The 20,046-nt window shown below is 40.6% G+C and overlaps 2 protein-coding genes across 6 annotated transcripts in view; one reads left to right on the top strand and one right to left on the bottom strand.

Moving 5' to 3' along the window:
* Window positions 1–20,046, bottom strand: part of LOC143897191 (cilia- and flagella-associated protein 298) — a 56,354-nt gene that overhangs the window by 9,521 nt on the left and 26,787 nt on the right. Inside the window, exons 1-3 of one of the 4 annotated variants that reach the window (XM_077405624.1) lie at window positions 5,469–5,878; window positions 2,572–2,945; window positions 367–633 (exon numbers count right to left, since the gene is read on the bottom strand). The exons of 2 other annotated variants lie outside the window; for them this stretch is intronic. In XM_077405624.1, coding sequence (XP_077261750.1) covers window positions 367–633; window positions 2,572–2,776 — 472 coding nt within the window. In that variant the 5' untranslated portion in view covers window positions 2,777–2,945; window positions 5,469–5,878. Of the gene's footprint in view, window positions 1–366; window positions 634–2,571; window positions 2,946–5,463; window positions 5,879–20,046 lie in introns of those variants that run through there. One more of the 4 variants, XM_077405625.1, reaches the window with a different exon arrangement.
* Window positions 15,098–20,015, top strand: Teh3 (tipE homolog 3 phospholipid transfer protein). 2 transcript variants are annotated; one of them, XR_013256781.1, is made up of 2 exons: window positions 15,098–18,872; window positions 19,018–20,015. XR_013256781.1 is itself a non-coding variant. In XM_077404965.1 (2 exons), exon 1 carries the CDS (start codon window positions 16,322–16,324, stop codon window positions 17,660–17,662), a length of 1,341 nt encoding a protein of 446 aa, XP_077261091.1. In that variant the 5' UTR covers window positions 15,098–16,321; the 3' UTR covers window positions 17,663–17,672; window positions 19,018–20,015. The 2 variants fall into 2 exon arrangements, 1 of the variants encoding a protein (XP_077261091.1); XM_077404965.1 differs by having other exon boundaries at window positions 15,098–17,672.

Consider the following 20,046-nt stretch of genomic DNA (forward strand, 5'->3'; position numbering starts at 1 on the left):
CCGGTAATAATTGTAAAATCACAAAATATATATGACAAGATATTTATAAAGATATTAAGATTTACAAGATATTAAAGTTAATAGTTATCAATAATTTTAAACTTTTACTTCAACGTTCCTATTATTTCTGTCGGCTCTTTGATTGGATAACAGAATAGGATTGTATAATTTCATGACATTTATAGCGTCAAAATTACAAACGGTTCTGATGCATATGTAAAATATCAATTACACGAATAAATAGCAAGCTTCTCCTTTCGACTATATAACCACGCTCTTTCGAAAACAAATATGGAACGGATTCAGATGATCGAAGGGTAGGATTGAATGTAAATCTCAAATCCTCGGTGTGATATCACTTTGTACCTGTAGGGAAAGATTTCGGCAGTCCGTTCTCGTCATCCACGGCAAAGTTCTCGTCGCCGTCTTCGATGTACTCGCCTAAGGAACGCTCGTAACGAGGCATCCGCTTGTTCTCTTCGTCGTCCTCGACACTTCCTACCGCTCCGCCTTCCCCATCCGACCCCTCGGTCGTGTTTTCCGGTAGCTTATAGTTGACGCGTATTTGCGTACAATCGTACAGTTCCTTAGTGCAACCCTCTCTACAGGATGTCCATGAGCAATTGCTCGTACCTGATGGACTCAACGATCAATCATGGAAATTGCCGCGGCCGCGGAATACACAATCCAAGCACAATACACAGAACATTCGCGCATGAACAAATAACTGGAAAAAATGAGCGATGACATCCAAAAATACACGTACACACATACATACATCAAGTCGTTAAAAAACGAGCGAAAGCGTGAGACAGCGGATTGAAACATTGACAATTCCATGAAAATGGATAATTCTTTATGAAAATTTACGAGATTGAAGTTTGAAGCTTGCAACCGTCAACAAGCATTTATGAAATATTCGTTAATTTATTCAAATTTCTAGATAATCGCTATGTCCATCACCGACGTGACGTTTAAATGAAAAAGTAATAACTCACAGTCGCCAATTTATTCCAGATATACAGTCAACGCGGATAGACACACATTGCGAGAGGACAGATCCGCCGTGTGAAACGAATATCGGAAACGTGCATGCGAAGACCAGAGGCGAAGACGATGGCAAGCAGAGCAGAGTGTCGGGGATTGAGCCGTCGTCCAGAAAGTGTTTTGCATCGTGACGTAAAGTTGCAGGGATGTTGACACGAGGCCGGTGCTCAATCGTGAAGAGCACCGCCTGCACCCCTATTGACGTCCGTGAGGAGAAGAAAATTCAAGTGACGAAGGAGAAACGAGGGGAGACTCGAATGAACGTGAGCCGCGGGGGTACCAAGACTGACCAAGAGCACAAAGACACCAGTTGCGTCGATCTTATCACCACTCGCCGCGGCCTCTCTTTCCTGGCTAACGATTGACCGGTTCTTTCGATTCCTTTTATATCTTTTTGTATTTTTCACTCGATAGATAAGCTCGTTCCCGCAAATGTTATTTAACTAAATTACTAAAGTTTCGCTGGTCCTCTGAAACATGCAGAGAAACGACGTTCTCTGTTTCTCGTGAATTTTATGTCACGGTATTCATCTAATGGAGAATTAAAATTTATGGGACAGTATTAAAACTTTTATATTAGGTATTTACGAACGTGCGGTGGACGGCCCGACATGAAAGGCAAATGCGTGCCATCGGGGGATAAAAAATTCATAGGCTTTTTTTTTTGTTACAATCTTCGTTGAATTTATCGTGATCCGGAGCGAGTTAGGGAAGCATTTCCCAGGCGGCGAAGGAAGACGAAGTAATTACGACGGAACGGCGCGGCGTTCTTCAACATTTGGCGTTATAATTAAAAGCGCAATTACTTCCGTTATTGTTGCCCATGTGCTGATCTTCCTACGACTTCACTGCTAATAAGAGGTGGATGCGATTGCTGTTTTATGCCAACTAAATAAATTATGATACGATAAATATGGAATTAAGCGCGGAGACGTCAGCTGTCCTGTACGGACGTTCTTCGTCACTTTTGTTCAGTCTGGGAAATAGCCTTTCCAATCATTCATGAAACTCGCATATTTTGACGCTGACCTAATTCTATAAATGGGAATTTACGTCAATTCCTGGTGTAATACGTTTATCATCGTCTGTCACGTGAAATATTTTTAGAATAAAATAATACATAATTTTCTTTGGAAAAAAAAGAGTATCATTTTTTCTAATACATATCGCAAATTTTTTTATTTTAAATTACGTACGATATGTCTCTTTTACTAGTTATGTCACGGTATTCGTCTAATGGAGCATTGAAATTTAATGAGATTAGATGCGATTTGGACGCGATTCTTCCTACAACTTCATAAAACGTTTCTCATCACGTGCATACAAACGCAAAATGATATATGTTCATACCAACAAACACACATGCTTGGACATAGAAACAGAGAAACGTGAAGGACTTAGATTGCGCGCCGCGAAGGAAGAATTCTCAGAAGAGCGAAGAATAGAGAGTTTACACAACACATGCAACGAGGAGCGACAACGAGAGCGAACAGGTGTGAGAGGTAAGGGTCGCCGATTGTTCACCTCTTCTGGACTCAACGTCGATGGTAACACACTCGGCGGGTCGAGTGTCGAACTGCATGAAGATGGTGGTGAAGGCGGGGTCGATAACGAAGGGGACCAAGAAGAGGAAGGCGAAGAGGCTGAAGGTGCTGAGGAGGATGAAGAACGCGGTCGTGTAGAACAGCAGCTTCTGCAAGAACGTCTGCTTCTCCTTTTCGTCCGCCATCTCGGAGAACAAACGGCAGTGCTGGTTTCGTGCTGGGGGCTCCTAAGCGACGTCGTCGCCGTCGTCGTCGTCGTTGCCGTCGTCGTCGTCGTCGTCGTCGTCGCCGCCGTCGTCCTCGGCGTGCCTGCTGCTCGTCGTCAGACGTCGGACGTCGAAGAGACGGAACGATCTACAGGCAATTCGCAGGTATTTGTCCTCCGTTGCCGTCTGGTATCGCGAGTCGAGTTTTCTTCGTGCCCCGAAAGACCTCGCGGAGGGAGGGAGAGAGAGAGAGAGAGAGAGAGAGAGAGAGAGAGAGAGAGAGAGAGAGAGAGAGAGAGAGAGAGAGAGAGAGAGAGAGAGAGAGAGAGTCACCCCCCCCCCGAGAGATGATTTCTCTTACGGAGATTCCCGGGGGTTAGCATGCGCTGGAATGCTTCCGCGTTAATTACATTTATCTTGATCACCTTGAAGCGACGTATCGATTAAACGACTTTTTTTTTCTTCTTTTACGACGTACATTCGGTCGAATGATGAAAGAGTATAATTTTTTATATTATCTAGGGGTTGTGTGATATTGTTTCGCAGTATATTTTATTCTTTGGCAAACTAGGAGCATGTACATATATATAGGACCTGTAAATGGAAAGTGGAAATAGACGAAATCAATACTATCATGAATCTAACATTGTTTTATCGTATTCATAGATTGCAGTAATCTTTTTTTTCCCCATTGGAAGGAGGGAAAATTAACGATAGTTTATCTAGCTCTTAAATAATCCAAAGAGCTCCGTTTTGTTTAAAACAACAATGTTATATTAAAACTGAGTATCATAAATTCCATGATTTGAATTTCTCGTAGTAACAACTTTATAGAACACCTTTAATTTCAACGTAGGTTATTGCAGGAAGCAAAGGACAAGGAAGTGCCGGACAATTACGTATTTCCAACTCGGTCTATGGGCACTATCGGCTTTCGGCACAATGACGCGATCGTTCGATTCTCATGAAAGATAAATGAGACGGACAATACCTATTAACGTCGCACATAACTTGGTTTTCATTGAATTTTTGTTAGAGAGAAGATATATAGAAGATTTCTTACAAGTTTTATCATGGATATTTTATTGATTATGTTTTATTTTTAAATTTTACGATTTTTATATTCATATAAAATTTGTAAGGGTCAGAAAAACGGAATCTGTGCTTCTTAAAATGTCTCAAGCCTTCAGTATATCGAGATAAAGTTGCTCCTCAAGTTTCTTGGTCATCGAAGGCAATTCATGGAATTTTCCGGCGGAAGTTTCTGACGTCCTAAAGAAAGACGAAATGACTGTTGGACTCAGGATTGATCCCGGCCCTGAGATCCAAAATATTGCTTCGCACGTTATTGGATTTTATTTATATACTGTCACACATTACACAAGAGAGAATAAGGATAAAACTTATAACGAGTTTTAAGGAGGTTTATGTGAGTTCACGTGGAGTCGTTTAATCGAAGGGATTAAAGACTGTATCGTGTCCTTCGTACTTGAAAATAATTTACTCGTGTAGTTTATCTTTTGTTTAAGAAATCAATTAATGAAACAATTAATTAATATGAATAAAAAGTAAATTATGTATGTAAAAATTAAAAATAAGAGAAAGATAGCGATTAAGAAAAGCGTTTTGTACGTCATAATACATTGATTAGTAAAGATGATAAAGTTATTGAACATTACTGAAAGTAATCTGTTACTTTGTCTAAAAAAATAGTATAATACTTAATTTATGCTGTTTACTGAATCTTAATTTAATTACCGATTGCGACGTATGATCATAAGATCTAATAATTGCTTTGCTTATACATTGATAAATTTATATGTATAAATATATATAATGTATATTTTTTATAACATACACAAAAAGTGCTTATACAACTTTAATAACTTTTTCAAGCTTACTACGCCTTTCTAATGCATGATTTACGTCGGGGGTATACCCTATTGCATAGCGTGTCTCTATTGCAAGTCTATCTAACCTTTCCTTTGCCTAATGTAATTTTGATAGCACCCGGAGTAGATAACAAAAAGTCAGGATACTTCATAGTTGTCAACGCAGTTCCTAATATAAAAAATAATGTGGCGCAACTTCTTTATAAAGAGATGTTCTACTATATATTAATATGTAGTTCGATAGCGAAATCTATTTACGTAACTTCTTTTCTCGTACACATCTTTCAAGATTTACATCAAAATGAAGAAATGACTTTATTCGCACGGCTACTATTTATTTTCTTTTCATAAAATAAAAGAGAAAGAAAGGAATAACTTTGCACCGCGTTAAGCGATAATTTTAGAACCACTTAGCATCTAAGAAAATAGTCAATAAAAAGCTTTTTCGTGGATATTCATGAAAGTACAAGGCTTACGAATTAATTTCTTAGAGGTAAACGTGATTCTAAAAGCTCCTGTTTATCGTGGCGCAAATTTACCTATACGTAGAGGCAATATGTTATCCTACTTAATAGTCTTCGAATGTTTACTCGCGAACATTTAAGCTCTTCTTTACGGGATCTTTGCGATAATTTGCAATATTTTCGGCGTTTTGTTTCAAGACGTTATCTCAGGCGAAGCTGGATCTCAAGCGATTCAAACCCCGAGAATCTCTCAATCGGAGCGAGTCACGCAAAGAAAACTCGACCAGTTCCCTTCGGAGTCGGACGTAACGGTACCCCCTATGTAGAAAATGCGAATGCATCAGGGCTCGGCGCCCTCTTCCTGTGCCCCCTCATCATCATCATCCACCTTCTGCTATACTCCTCTTCCCGCGTTCCTCGCTCCTCTGCCCTCCTGCCGATCTCTTCGTCCCCTACTTCCGCGCACTATGTCACACTGCTGCCCACCGTGCACATTTGTCTCCCCCGCGACACGCGAATCACCACGACGCCCTGACCCGCTGCCGAAGGATGATTATAAATCGGGGGAAAGCGCGAAAGAGAAGAAGGGTTCTAAGAAGAAGGGATGAAAGAGGGACAGGGTGAGAGGCGAAGTCTCCTACGGCAGAGCCAAGTCCGCGTGTGCGCGAAGCTTTTATCCTGGCCGCGGCGCCGACGGATGCCGGGCTACTGCGGTCGGTGGAGCTTTCGGGCGAGCTTATTTTCAAGCGATACCAGCGCCAACGACGGTACCTCGTAGCATCGACCGCAGCCACCACCGTCGACGACGACTACGACGACGAGGACGAGGACGACGACGGCGCGATCACCGTCGTTCGGGGCGGCCCCCGTAAGCCCCTATCACCTTGCGTTCCCTCTTCTTCGAAGAAGGCGCCCCTCGCGCTTTCTTTCGCGATTACTCCGGCGTACAATTTATTGCCGTTGCTGTCTTGCTGGATGGCATGCTGCTTAGCAATTTATATCGCTACAACTGTCTCACGAGCTTCGCACGAATACGAGATATCGAAGCTTTCTTTCCCCTTCGCTTCAGACCTGTTTTTCTTTCTTTCTCCCAATACAATTTACCTTTTTTCTTTTAAGATTTTTTAAATATTCTTTAATCATAGGAGAAGGGCAGAAACGTGAAAGTATGAGATATCTTAATGTGATTTGGATCTTTTTTTAGAGAAATATGTAAATTTCAAACATACGATAAACTATATAATTTGTATTTATATGAATAGAAATGTATATTCAATTTAAAACATTTAACATAATGAAACTTTGAAAATTATATCCCCGTTTTTTTTAAATTAAATCTTTTAATAAAATAATGTAAGAAAATTGCATTTTTTTTATTTTGCGCACGACACAACTCTATTCTACAATGTTAGAATTATCTTAACAATTTTTATCTCTAATATTACTAGTGTCTATTTTTTGCTATATTTTTTATATTGTTTCTTATTATTTATTCGATGCAATATACCACTCTTAAGAAGTAGTTCCACCATCGATCCGAGAATTTCGAAGGATCGGTTGAGAAATAAGAATAGGGTAAGGAGATTCGAGCTATTCGAGCCAGTTAAAGATAAAATCGGATAAAAATTTTCAAGCCAAAAAGCCCTCTCTATTTTAAAAATTGAAAAGCTCCTCTCTGTTTTGAAAATTTTTTATCCGATTTTTTCTTTAAAATATATTGACTCAAATAGTTCGTCCTTATCCTAACGAGTTGCAATTAAATCGGAGTTGAACGCGATGGAGTCATGAACCTCGCTTTGTATATATGTAGGAGGGAATAACGGAGATTTTATTACCGCTATTTCAGCGTTAAGACCAGTGTGTGCTTTAATCTTGAATTCTTAAGTCCATATTTATAGTCGCGTTTACTTGAAATCTCGTCTTAAGGGAATACCAAGCGAGATGCTCGGAATGGAGATTCTTACTTTGAAACGCAAACTGTTCGATGTAACGACTTTAGATTAGAGAACAGCTGCGACTATTTAGCTGAGCATTCGATTATCCATGTAAAATTTAACTTGACATTCAAGGCATATCGATTAGAGCAGCGATAGGTGCTTCTTTTCAAAATCAATGTCCAGAATTGTTTATAAAATGATATCTGCATTTATTTTTAGTAAAAAACAAATTTATATCTCATCAGAAAAGTCTCAGAATTGAAGAAGATAAAGGACAAAGAAATCTTTCTTTATATGCCAGATATACTTTCCTTCTATCTGACAACCAACTGCCAGATATCCTTGCGATTTAAGAAGGAAAACCAATAAGCGCTCCCGGTCTAGTTGGAGTTTGGAACAGCGTGACGAAGTCACCGAAACGAAATTAAGCCCGATGAAGTTCGCTTCATCTACAAAATGTAGAAATTTCGAGAGAGATATAGATAATATAATATTGGGTGCTTTCAATCTATTGCTGATGGTTTCAATGACACAAACTTATTTCAAGTACCTATTCATTAATAAATACGTTACCATCCCCTAAGTGCTATTTTCCAAGATGATTTGGAGAGTTATTATTATCGCGAATGACGTAACGAACAATTCTCCAGACGATCGGTCGAACGGGTATCAATATTAATTTCCGTCTGACGACGAAGAAAGCATCTGTTACCGCGTAATGCACCTTCCGTCAGTCACTAAAATTGTGTAACTGCTTCTATAAGAAGGATGTCGACCGACTCGCAGCGGCTTCCATTAACACGGCGAACGCAGTTTATTGATACGCTTTTCGCGATACTTCGCGTCGCAGTGGTTGCGAAATGTGGAACACGGTTTGCATTTCGCGATTATCGAGTCCAATCACGTTTAAATTTAGTTAGAGAAATTGAATTTTGCTTTCGATCAATGAAAGAAAAGCGAGGTGGCGGCACGAAGAAAGAGAGATGTGACTGTTCTATAAAATAAATTGCTAAAAATCAATATCTATCTTAATACTTTCGATTAAACTTGTTATCCGAAAATCAAGGTTTCACAATCTTCGATATTTAAATATGAAATTGTTTGGACAATTATCTATTTTACAAATTTTGAATGCTATTTAGATAGATTCGGAGATTCTTTTATAAATCCTTTATATTGTTAGTCTTTTCTATTCTTGTACAATCGAGAATATCGTCGACCATCTTTATTAAGTTGGAGGACTGACTATACTTGAGTGCAAAGTGCTCTCGACTTGAAGGCAATATCTAAAGCTAAAAACTGCTCATAGTGATATTTCGTTATAACACATTACGAAATATCTATCATTTCACTAATTTATTTTGATTGATCTTATATTTATTGTTAAGGATTAATAGGGTAAACTTTTTAAAATTAATGTGAATTTCTAAGTTATATATAGAGCAAGAGAGAAACATTCTTTCTTTCTTTTTTAAATAAAAGTTCCAAGAAAATTTTTATTACATATTTATTACAAGAAATTTACTAGGCCAAACTTTTGACAAATTTTCTGATTAAAATATATATTTTATCTTCATGTATTAATGATTAGAGACATCTTATAATTTGATATAATTGAAAAATGACAATTTTTAAATGAGTGTAGAAGTCATAAAAAAACTAATTGGAAAAAAGAGCGTTGTTTTCACGAACGCGTTGCAACGTGAAAATATAAAATTCTTAATTGTTCCTAACAACATGCAGCGTTTTCTGTGAATGAAAATGTTCACGTGAATCATCGTGCAGACAATAGTAGAATCGCTATTATATACCATCCCTCTTTATCGGCGACATGGCGCTAGGTGCCACACTGACACAGTGAGACAGATTGACCTTAAGGTAGTCGTCTCGTCAGGGCATGTACTAGATAAAGTTTTCGATTTCGGATTTTATATCAAATTATATGATCAGCTTTGCAGTCGATTTTTTCTGTGGCTCCTTACCGACTATTTACTCTAGAAAATCGATCTCAAAAATCACAAATTTTGCATTACTTCATACAAACGACCAGAAAAAGAAGGCTCTATCACGGTTTCAATCACATATTTTCGCATTTTTCGATTAGATGAAGTGAGAAAAAACATTGCTTTTTATACATTAGATTTCGAAGAATCAGATGCAACCATAAAATATATAGTTTACCGGAGATTTTGCTGCTAATTTTTTAGTTTATTTTACTGAAAATGCGGTAATCGAGCAGACATTTTTTGGTCGAGGTGAGGTTGGGAAGGCTTGGCAACGCCACTGGCTAATCACTATAGTTGCAGGTTATGGGGCTCGTCTTTCTTAGCCGAATTGAATAGTGATTGACACCCCTTCATGCGTTTTGAAACCCTTTCTCAGTAATTGTCAAAATTCAATCGAAAAGTATTTTTCTCACTTGTAACCTATCTCGATGACTCGCATGATCAGCTGATCAAAACGGAGTCAAATGAGAAAAATCACATAATTTGGAAAAAGTAACATACTTTGTCACGTATGAAATTTTACACCATAATTCATAAAATTATTTTTTCCTTAGCAAAAATTGCCTGAAATATATTTCTGAACGTAAAAACCTACAAACAATCACATGACTAGCACGTAGCGAGACGCCTACCTTAACGATGTAACCGGGGATAGTCCCAGGCTGATTCGTTCAATTGTCAGATTCGTACGAATCGGTACCAGTACAACTTTTTGTTTTGGCAGAGACAAACTGAAAAAAACCTCCATGCCAATGAAAGTATACATATTAAACGTCGAGATAGAATAGCCAAGGTCACGATCATAAAATTATTGATTAAAGAACTTCTGAATAACTTAATAAAATTATAGTATATAAGAACAATATAAGAGATTAAAAAATCTTATGCACGTATATATTGTTGTACATACATTTACAATTTATTCTTTTTAAATCACTAAATCCGAGTCCAACGATTACAATCATAATTTTATTATTATGAAATTCAGTTTGTTCAAAGACAAATCACGTTGGATACCCGACAATAATACGCGATCTGATACAGCGAGGGATTTCACGGTAATCCCATATCGCAACAATATTATAACAGACGATAAATCTCGTGAATCTTGTTAATTCCCACATGATTAATTGGCAAGAGCAATTGATATAATTCTTTTCCCACATAAATTTCATTTTGAAAGACTTTATTTCCAGTACTCATTGTCAGTTATGAAAATAGCCATATTTTATCAGTGGTTTTATGACGCTCCTCCAGTTGAATATTGTCGCAAACTGAAGGCATAAATTTGAAAATTTCTCAAGTAAAGAGACGAATATATTCGTCTGCATTAATGTATGAGCTTCTCGGCGCTACATTTTTGTAGGTATAGAGAGCTCGAAATACGGAAGAGCCGGAGGGATGGATTATTGGAGATATCGGACGCCGTTTCTATTTATGGCCGCATGAATACGCGCGCACGAGTGCATGGATGCAAATATATATATCTCTCTCGGACGAGCCGTATCTGAACGGTGCAATCTTAACACCCTTTCCAATACCGACTAAATTAACGACGCGCTCGAAATTAACCGCACGTGCTTAGCCCACGTGCCATTTTCGTGTGGTCGGTTTCTGTCCCGGAACACGTTCCCAGTGACCAACTCTCGAGAGAGAATGCCGAGGCAATCGAAGAGAGCAGCCGACGAACCAGGATTGGAACAGTAATTAGGACATTCCCAGGATTCCTGCGCGTAACCAGTTCCCGCGAATCGCGCCCAATTGGATCGGCGAGCGAGCGATGTGAGCCCATAAAAGCGCGCCTAAGGAACAAGAATCAATCGACCTCCTCCGACTTTTTATTTCCCAGGCCACTCTCTTCGTGTGACGTCAAAGCGCAGGTCGTCGTTTATTCTTTCGCGGAGGAATCGCCGTTGTTGATCGAAAGGATGAGAATAAGCGACGTCGAGACAATATACGGGAACGCACGCGGGCGGACGAACGAGGGATTTCGGTTTTCGGTGTTTGGGGGCGCGGACTGGCCCGTTATCAGCGAGACCAACGGGCGAGGGTATATCGAATTCTCATTCAGGTCAATCCTTTTACTCCCGTAATCGACGCGTACGTGGGCGGCTCGCCCATCGCACCGGCATGGCACGGAGAGACCGTGGACGTGCGTGCCGCCGCGCGGCTTTGCCTCGCGATGACAAAACGATGGTGTCTCGGTAGCGCAACGCGGGGTATTGATTTTGTGGTACAATACGGCAACTGCGAGGTGGAGCAGTTGCAGCTCCGGTGTACGGCCGTCGTACCGCCATATTTGTTTCCCTCGGCCGAGACCGGACTGCGGGGAAAGAGCGGATTTTCTGCGGTTTACGCCGGATCGGGCGAGTCGTCCCGCCGCGCCGTTGCGTAAGTAACAGATTGACGATCCGGACGCAACCCCCCGTGCAGTTCCACGGGCGTTCTCCGACCGTTCTCACCCCCGCGCGAGGAGCGCGCGCGGACTCCGAAGCGCGTTTAGCATCCCCTTTCGGCGAGAGCAGGTGGTGCGAATCCGCGCTCCGGCGGGAGGACCGCGTAAACAACGCGTGACAGGTGCTCGACAGGTGATTGTCTCTCGGCGAAACTAATGCCGCAACTTTTTTCAATGCGTGTTCTTCGTCGTTTTCGATCGGCCGCGTGACGCGCGCGAATCCGCGACGCTATCGCCGGCTGATCAATGAGGGGGAGCAGGAAACCAACGAGTCCTCTCGCTCGTTTTATATATCCGCGAAGAACGATTCCGTTGGTGGCGATCGGTTAGTGAATCACCGAGTGAATTTGTGAGTCATTATAATTTCAATGAGAATAGTTTGAGATGCAGCAAGGGGGTAATTTCAATGACGTGTATACCTTCAGTGGATATAAGTCACGCGTCAATGAAGAAATGACGCAACGCGTTGGGAAGAAGCTGATAAGTTTTCCCCATAAATGTTTCTCTAAATTAAATGTATCTTCCCGCGCGAGATTAAAACAGTGCCAGCGTCGAATAAAAATTGCAGTCGCGGGGTAAGCCGTCGGAGGCTCTTACCCGGCTTCTCTAATCAATGTAGCAACCGAAAAATTATCATTAATAATTGGTTATAAAATTATCGGAAAATTAAATAAAAAAATAAATAATGATTTTTACATAGTGTAAGAGTAAGTTATATATATATATTCTATTAGTGTAAATATTAAAATTTATACAATAAGTCAGTTGACTACGTCAGTGCTAAAGAGCAGAATAATAACATGCGCGTGTTACAACGTCGTCTGCAGCAGTCTGCAGCTAAGTGAGGTGTAGCCGTGTAGCGTTGTAGCGATTGATGCGATAAAGAGATGGAGCTAAAAGAAAGATATAACGTGAGAATGCTGAGAGGGAAAATGATAGGAAAATTCTCGAAAATAAAGGTTGTCGATGCGCGAGAGAATAATTATGCCGCTACCATACAGCGCAGAGAAAAGACATGTGCAAGTGAGGTTAGAAACTTGGCGCGATTTTGACACTCGGAAGATCATTCGCCTAACCTGTCGTACGTCATATTAAAACTACAATATCTTTTATAACTCATCGTCAACACCAAGTTTTCTTCTTATCATTAGAAAGATTATTATTTTAACTACAATTCCTTAGTTTTTTGTTTACCTGGCTCGCCAACTTGCCAAGAAAATACATCACTTCCGGTAAAAATTTTAGTGTTTACCATACGCCCTGTGTTAAAAATGCAAATTTCAATACTGATATTTTTAAAATTTTTATCGTCAACCTATGCTAAAGTTTTGGGCATCGGTTCGTTGTGGTTCACTTTACAACATAATTTAATTTCACAAAGATCTGTCGTTTTATGATCGAGGTAAGAGCCTCCTTTAATCCGCTTCGCGTGTTTGTTGTTAATTGCGTCTCTCTGCTGCAACAAACCAACGGAATCTTTTCTTTTTCATCAGTCGGAATTTTCTTTTCTTTCTTTTACGTCGTAAGAAAGTGTTGTAAATTATAAAGGAATGGAATCACCCGAGTGCGGTAAATCTAGGGTTTAACCAATCGTAGCGCGATCGATCGTTCATTCTTGGCTACAACACGCGTTCGCCTGTTTGGTTGAACGAAAAATCGAATAGAAATCTTTCTTTCTCCTCGATATATTTACAATATTTACATCTGTAGATCTCATAAAATTAATTTAGAAGAAAGAAAAAGACTTTAATTAACACATAAATCAATTTTTAATATTATCTTCGGTGCAAAATAATTTTATCGTAACGCTTTTGCACTAAATTATTCTCTTATCAATACTTTATTTCTCATTGCGTTATAAAACGCACGATAAGTCATATATCACGGCATTAGCCGGGGGGGGGGGGGTATTATAAGATAAGTATCCGTAGCTTTCGCGTAACTAGATGTAAAACATGTTCTGTAACATCGGTAGGTGGAATATTACCGAGTGATAGAGATGACGCTTTATGCTGGTCCTGCACCGCGGTAGATTGAGACTACATATACGGGCATACATACGGAAATATGTTCGCGTCGCGAAAAGTCTTTTTGCGCTGAATAATTTAAAAGCAGGTGATCGATTCTCAGGTGAGCCGCAGAAACGCGACAAACTCTATCGCAGTCGACCTCATTTAAGATTCGATCGAACCGCGCAATTACACTGCATAACATTGATGCGCATTTTCCCCGATGTTACATATCTGAAGAATTATCTGTCTGTAAACTTGTGAATTTCCTATAAAAGGAGATTATGTAACGGAGATATTATATTTTATAAATACCAATTCAACATTCCTTTACTTGGAAATTATTAGCTTTAATCTCCGAAGAAAATTCTCGCCTGCCTCTATTCTTCTTTATATAGAGACGTAAGAATTATCTTTATATAGAGATGTAAGAATTATCTTACAGATCCAGTTTTGCTTTATGAAGAATGCAAAGACATATGAGGCAATTATCGCAGAAATCGTCCGTGTTTTCCCGTGCCGATCGATACGAAAAATTGTTGTTGACACAATTCGAGTTGCGTGATTCCGTGCGAGCGTTAGGCGACGAGTCCGACGTGCGTGTATTATACATTTGTGGAAAACCGCATAAAACGGGGGCGCCATACCGTCTGAGCCTGGCGCTCGATAAATTTACACTGCGAACACCATAAGCCTCGTTTTGTTACCCTCGCCTCTCTTCTCTTGTTCTCCATCCATTCCGGTTAAATTGTCACATGTTGCGAAGGTCGTTAACGGAAGTGTGTCACAGTATCGCGGTAGATTTATTTTGCGTAATGAAGTGAAAAAAGAACTGATTTTCGGAAACAATTCTGTGTCACAAAAATGTCTCTTGCGATCACCCGCCGAGAGTCTTGCTTATAAAACATCTGCAATGTCAACGTTGTAAAAAAGTCAGAAAGGAAAAATTACATATTGTACCCTTACACTTGCGGAGATAAAATATTTTATGTGCTTCTTGGAGAGAAAATGTATACTATACGATATTAAAGAAAACACGTAAAAGTTTACGACCGATATACCCCAAGACTCCCTTTCGAACGGTCGCCGGAAATTGTTTTCAGCATCGATCTACAAGACGTAAAACACCAATATAAATAATAGTCACGTAGATTACAATTGGAGAAACACGGAAGATAAAGAAACAAAGTTACACCGCGCTAGGTATTGCCGTCATTTTAATGGCATGTGAAACGAATGGTTGTCGACCTAGTTTCGCCGTTACACCTAGATCTCTTAGAAACTCTTTGCATAGGCCATCATCCGCAACGCATATACATAGAATCCACATTAGAGGAATGCATCAGCTGATGGGAATTATTCCAGTTTCGTACTTCGACGCTTCGCTTCAACCTACTTTGTTTTCAGCGATGATTTTATTACGATTTCTCGCATACCTGGGTTACCTATGAAGTTTTCTTAGAAAAGCGATTTACGCGTATATATTTATTCTTTCCCGGACAAGACAATGTCCAAAATAGGAACACGGGACGTCTTGTATCCCGATTTTGGACACTGTGCTGTGCTTTACCAGCTCAGTCTTTAATTCGGAACAAAAGTTTTCAAAAAAGATGTAATTGAATTCCAATTTAAGGACTTTTAAACAAACCGTAAACCTTGAATCCCTGAAAATCAAGAGAAAGAACAGTACATCGAATGTCTCGCTCAAGAGTTCCATATTTTCTAATGTTCTCCAACTCGCATCGTCGTTCGACGACTCTTAAAAGAAATTTCGAAAAATCGCGACCAGTTGGTCCGGATCGGTCGGAACCCGCCATCTCTGGGAAATCACCCCGCATCATCCTCCCTCAGACGTTTTCGTAGCCGTGACGTCAATTGCGGTAACGCTCACGGTACCATTGCAGTCCGTCGACGCGCAGCCGCGCGGCACCGCGATCAATGCGCGTCCTCGCACGAGGGTGCCCCCGTCGGCGTATATTACACGAGGACCGGGAACAGAACATGCGCGCGGGTGGACTCGTCCTGCGGTAAAAAGGAGAGAGAGAGACTCACGCGCGTGGAAACCTCTGACGTGGAATGCCGATGATGCAAACGCACCCTCGCATTTCTGCGTGGTGCGGGATTCGATGAATTCGGCGATCCGGCGAAACGTAAAGACCAAGGTAGAAAGCTGAACCAACGCCGCGCTGTGTTTGTGATGTGACTACGGAATGTTGCGACGAAACGGTTCTCTCGACGCTACAATTCCGCAAGATGTAGAAAGCTAGTGCCAGGCAAAGGGTATCAACCGTTTAATTTTTGGTGGCTAAAACGCTCCATTCTGATTAATAAAACTGCCTCTGTTAAAGTATAATTATATCATTTCCCATCCAAATATCTAGTATTGTGGGACTTATCGACAAGAGTGCAGTTTCAGCTTACGTAACAGCCCGTATCATAATAATGATATGCACGAAGGATTTGAAGATTTTTATTCGGCATATCTTATCAGGATGATTAGAGAAGTCAAGAGTGATCTTTCGCTTCTCTACAAATGTTGATAAGATCGTTGAAGAGAAATATTAAGAATCTACGACGACTGACTTATAGACTCTAGACAGCTAGTTAAATCCATCGTCGAGTCTTCTCCAATCCGTTCAAACGAATATAAACAGCGAATGTTTATCTAGCGCGCGCATACCAGTTACGCTTTTGTCGCGCGTAAGATGAACAAGTGCACGTAGGCAATCGATTGGTGAGCGATCAACTCAATCGGGGCAGGATGCCGAAACCAGTTCCGGTGGAGAATCTGGTGATACCGCCGCAGGATGGCCGCATCTGCGGTACGATCTGCATCTGCCAGATGACGATGGTACTGTCCTCGGTCGCGCTGGTATACCTGACGGTCGCGATCTACATGCCCAGCGGACGGGCGTTTCAATCGGGCATCAGCGAGGTGCCCGCGATGTGCACGACGATTCGGGCGGTGAACGCCGACAATTGCGATTGGGGCAGCTGCGGCGAGTGGTGCCTGTCCAAGACCTCCGGGCCTTGCGTGCAGATCCACGTGAACCTACGCCGAAACGGGTCCACGATCCTCCTAGCGAACTGCACGAACACGACGAACAAGACGTGCTACGGTATCGATCAGGAGAACGCGAAGAAGTCCAAGTGCATCGCGGACGAGTGTCGCAATCTGACCGGCACGTTCAACTGCTCCGCGGGCACCTGCATCAACATCACCGACGCCTTCGAGTGCATGTTCCACGACACGGACCCGCCCCTCAAGTGCTCCGGTCGTCGCGGCAAGATCACCTGCATCGACATCGACGGCCTGTTCAATTGTAACCGCGGCACCTGCGAGCGCATACGCACGCCCTACAACTGCGACCGCAGGTGCGTCGACATCCCGACCAGGAATAAGAACATGATCCTCCTCAGTGGGGACAAGGTGTATCTGAGCCAGTGTGAACGAGCTATAGACGTAGAGACTAATCGCGAGATCTGGCACGAGGATCGCGGAGACGTCATGATGGCCTCCTGCTACGGGATCTTCAACTCCACCTTGGGCGTGGAGGCGGTGGACTGCATCAACGGTTCCGTGCTGGAGAAAGATCTGCTGAGCGATCTGACGAATTTCACGTACTTGTCCTATCTGAATATATTCGCCACGAAGCCGTTGGACAACGACAATCTGGTCGCGCCGCCGGAGCAGAGCCTGATCATCGCCAACGAGAGCCGACTGTTGATCAACCTCGAGGGATGCGTCAACACCCTACGGGACGAGTGCAAAGAGTTCCTTCACGAGTACGGGAAGGACGGGTCCGATCATAACGCGCGTGCTAGATTCCCGTGTTACTACGCCGAGGCTAACACGGGCGTCGTCGTGTCACGATTCGATCTAGAAACGACCTATAAAGAGTTCTTGATCGCGCTATTGCTGCCGAGTATTCTGTTTGTCATCAGCTGTGTGACTCTGATCTTCTGTCAGAGGACAGTCGTCGTCGGGGACGACGCTAAAATGAGGTTCAAGGGCTCGCCCGGGGCGCTGGTCTCGATAGAGAGAAGCGCGTCGGGCAACTTAGGGGATGCTGGCGGAGGAGATTCCGTTATGGCGCTCTGAGATCCGTCACGTAAGACATGTTTTCGGCAGAAAATAGTTGCGTTTTCAGGCATGGTGTTAGCTATTTACATTGCCCTAATCAGTCCTTTCATATCACGAAAGATGTTTGATTCGATTCCCCGTTTTGTTTAGTTTACACTATTTTCAGAAATTAATTTCATATAATTTTCAGATTATATATCCGATTCCCCCCTCCCCCAACAATATAATCCTCTTCATATCGTATATCTCATATCGAATCATATTTCTTCTCTCCTTTTTCTCTCATTCAATCGGAATTTCAATAATCGTTTTACGTGTGATTGTCATAGTAATAATAACTTTTACATATAATTAATTTATTCTTGTCATTGTGCAAATTTCTTATAGTTTATAAATCTAAACCATAATTTTATTAAATAGCATGACATAATATATAAGGATACTGTAATTTTAATAAATTAATTTTAATAAAATTAGACCTAAAGTGATATATGTGTGTGTGTGAATTAAATTATTTTTTTTCCAACGCTGCATTACTCTCTAAAATACTTTCCTTTCTATCTATCTATCAGAAAAAGACGACAAAAGACGAGCTTTGAATGTGTGTAGCGACTATAGTGTATGTCAAGACACATATTTTTTTCTGATACAAATATTAGAGAGATGAACAGAAAATGCATTCAACATTCATGTATTTAAAACGTATTCAATTCTTAACAAAATTCCACTGTCATAATTATAAAAAATATGTGTGTGTATATGCGACAAAATTTTTAAATAAACATTTTATAACGTTAAGAGCAATTCAAAATCATCGCTTTTGATAAATTTTGATAAAATTATCTTTAAGTAAGAATGTCATGGAAATTATCTTTAAAAAGAAGTATTTGCGATGTATGTACATGCGTATATTCTCAGGAATACTATCGCATTAAAGATGTATTAGTTTTTATGTTACTAAAGAGACACAACGTAACATTATTTCCTCATTTTGCAATTCCCAGGTTATAAATCTGATCAACGTTGTTGGCAATAAAACTCGCGAAGTAAAGTTTCTAATTTGGTTCAACGTTATTAAGGTCAATTGAGAACACCGAATTCAATTTAAACAATTGTCTTATTTGGCTAAGGATATTTAAATGACTTCAAATAGACATCATCACAAATAAATATCGTTAAACGGATTCAACTGAATTGATTATCCAACAAAACCTGCATTAGAACGAATGTAAGAAGCTGTTATTTTGAACTATTCTACGAAGTCCAAAATTCATTAGATTCGAAAAGAGAAACTCGCGAGCTATTTATTGATAGACAACTACGATCACTTTTATTAATAAATTGCAATATAGATTTTAATGTTGTGTTAACAGGCATTCCCCTCCTGGAGGAGAGTCCGGCTCGTCAGTCGATATTCTCCCTGCGCGGGTATTACTGAGGTGTGAGGAGGGGGGGGAACGCGTGATAAAAAAATTCTCATCTTGCAATTCAGTAAAACAAAAAAAAAAGCAACACGTACACATTCCTGCAAAAGTATTGAGAAAACGAAGCGAAAAAGGGAAGCGGTCAGACAACAAAGAGATCAAGAAGAATTTATCTACTCGCACACTGCCTGCACTAAATATTTGAAAGACCGCACACGCGCATGCTTATGCGACACGACGAGCAGGTGTTGTCACGATATCGAACGTATAATTCCGCACGATTCTCTCGCTCTCGAGAAGGAAGTAACAGCTCAAGAGAGAAGATTTACTCGATTTGGGCGTTTTTTCACACGTGACATTCGTAGCTCTTAAGAGGTTCCCCTTTTCTTGATTGATTTGCCGCGACCAATAGCTAAAGTTTAACAGCCAAGAGGCGCGCCTTGCTGATGGATGATCGACTACTCGAGACGAGCTCTCGATAGCCTGCTTATACTTTAACGATTCAACAAGTCAACGTAACCAGAAGACGACGCGAACGACGACGCGAGCAACCTAGCAATATCGACGAAGAAAAAGTCGGCCTACTCAAGCCTGAAGACCTTCATCTCAAGAAGCTTCATATTCAAAGCTTAGAATTTTCCAACTTAACGCAGTACTACATCCATTAGACCTACTTAAATCTAATGTCGGATCTTGAATAATCGTATTATTTAATTAACTTTATCATATTATATATATATATATCTTGTTCAATTTCGCAAGTTTCTAGATTAATTATTTGACTATCTCATCTTATTATATCTTGTTCAATTTCACAAGTTTTTAAATTAATTCTTAAATAAATCAAGTTGTGTATTCATCAAAATCGCAGATCGTTTAATCACAAGCCTTATAGTTATAATATTTCACTCGTTTGAGGAAAATTATTTCCTCCTCCGCTGCAGCCATCGGACGAGAAAGAATCACGGGGTGAATCAA

Source organism: Temnothorax americanus, unplaced genomic scaffold (genome assembly GCF_048541705.1).
Source record: "Temnothorax americanus isolate GAGA-0224 unplaced genomic scaffold, ASM4854170v1 Scaffold2, whole genome shotgun sequence".
NCBI lineage: Eukaryota > Metazoa > Arthropoda > Insecta > Hymenoptera > Formicidae > Temnothorax > Temnothorax americanus.

Coding starts and splice junctions, on each gene's coding strand:
- Teh3 (XM_077404965.1), top strand. CDS start 16,322: ATGCCGAAACCAGTTCCGGTGGAGAATCTGGTGATACCGCCGCAGGAT.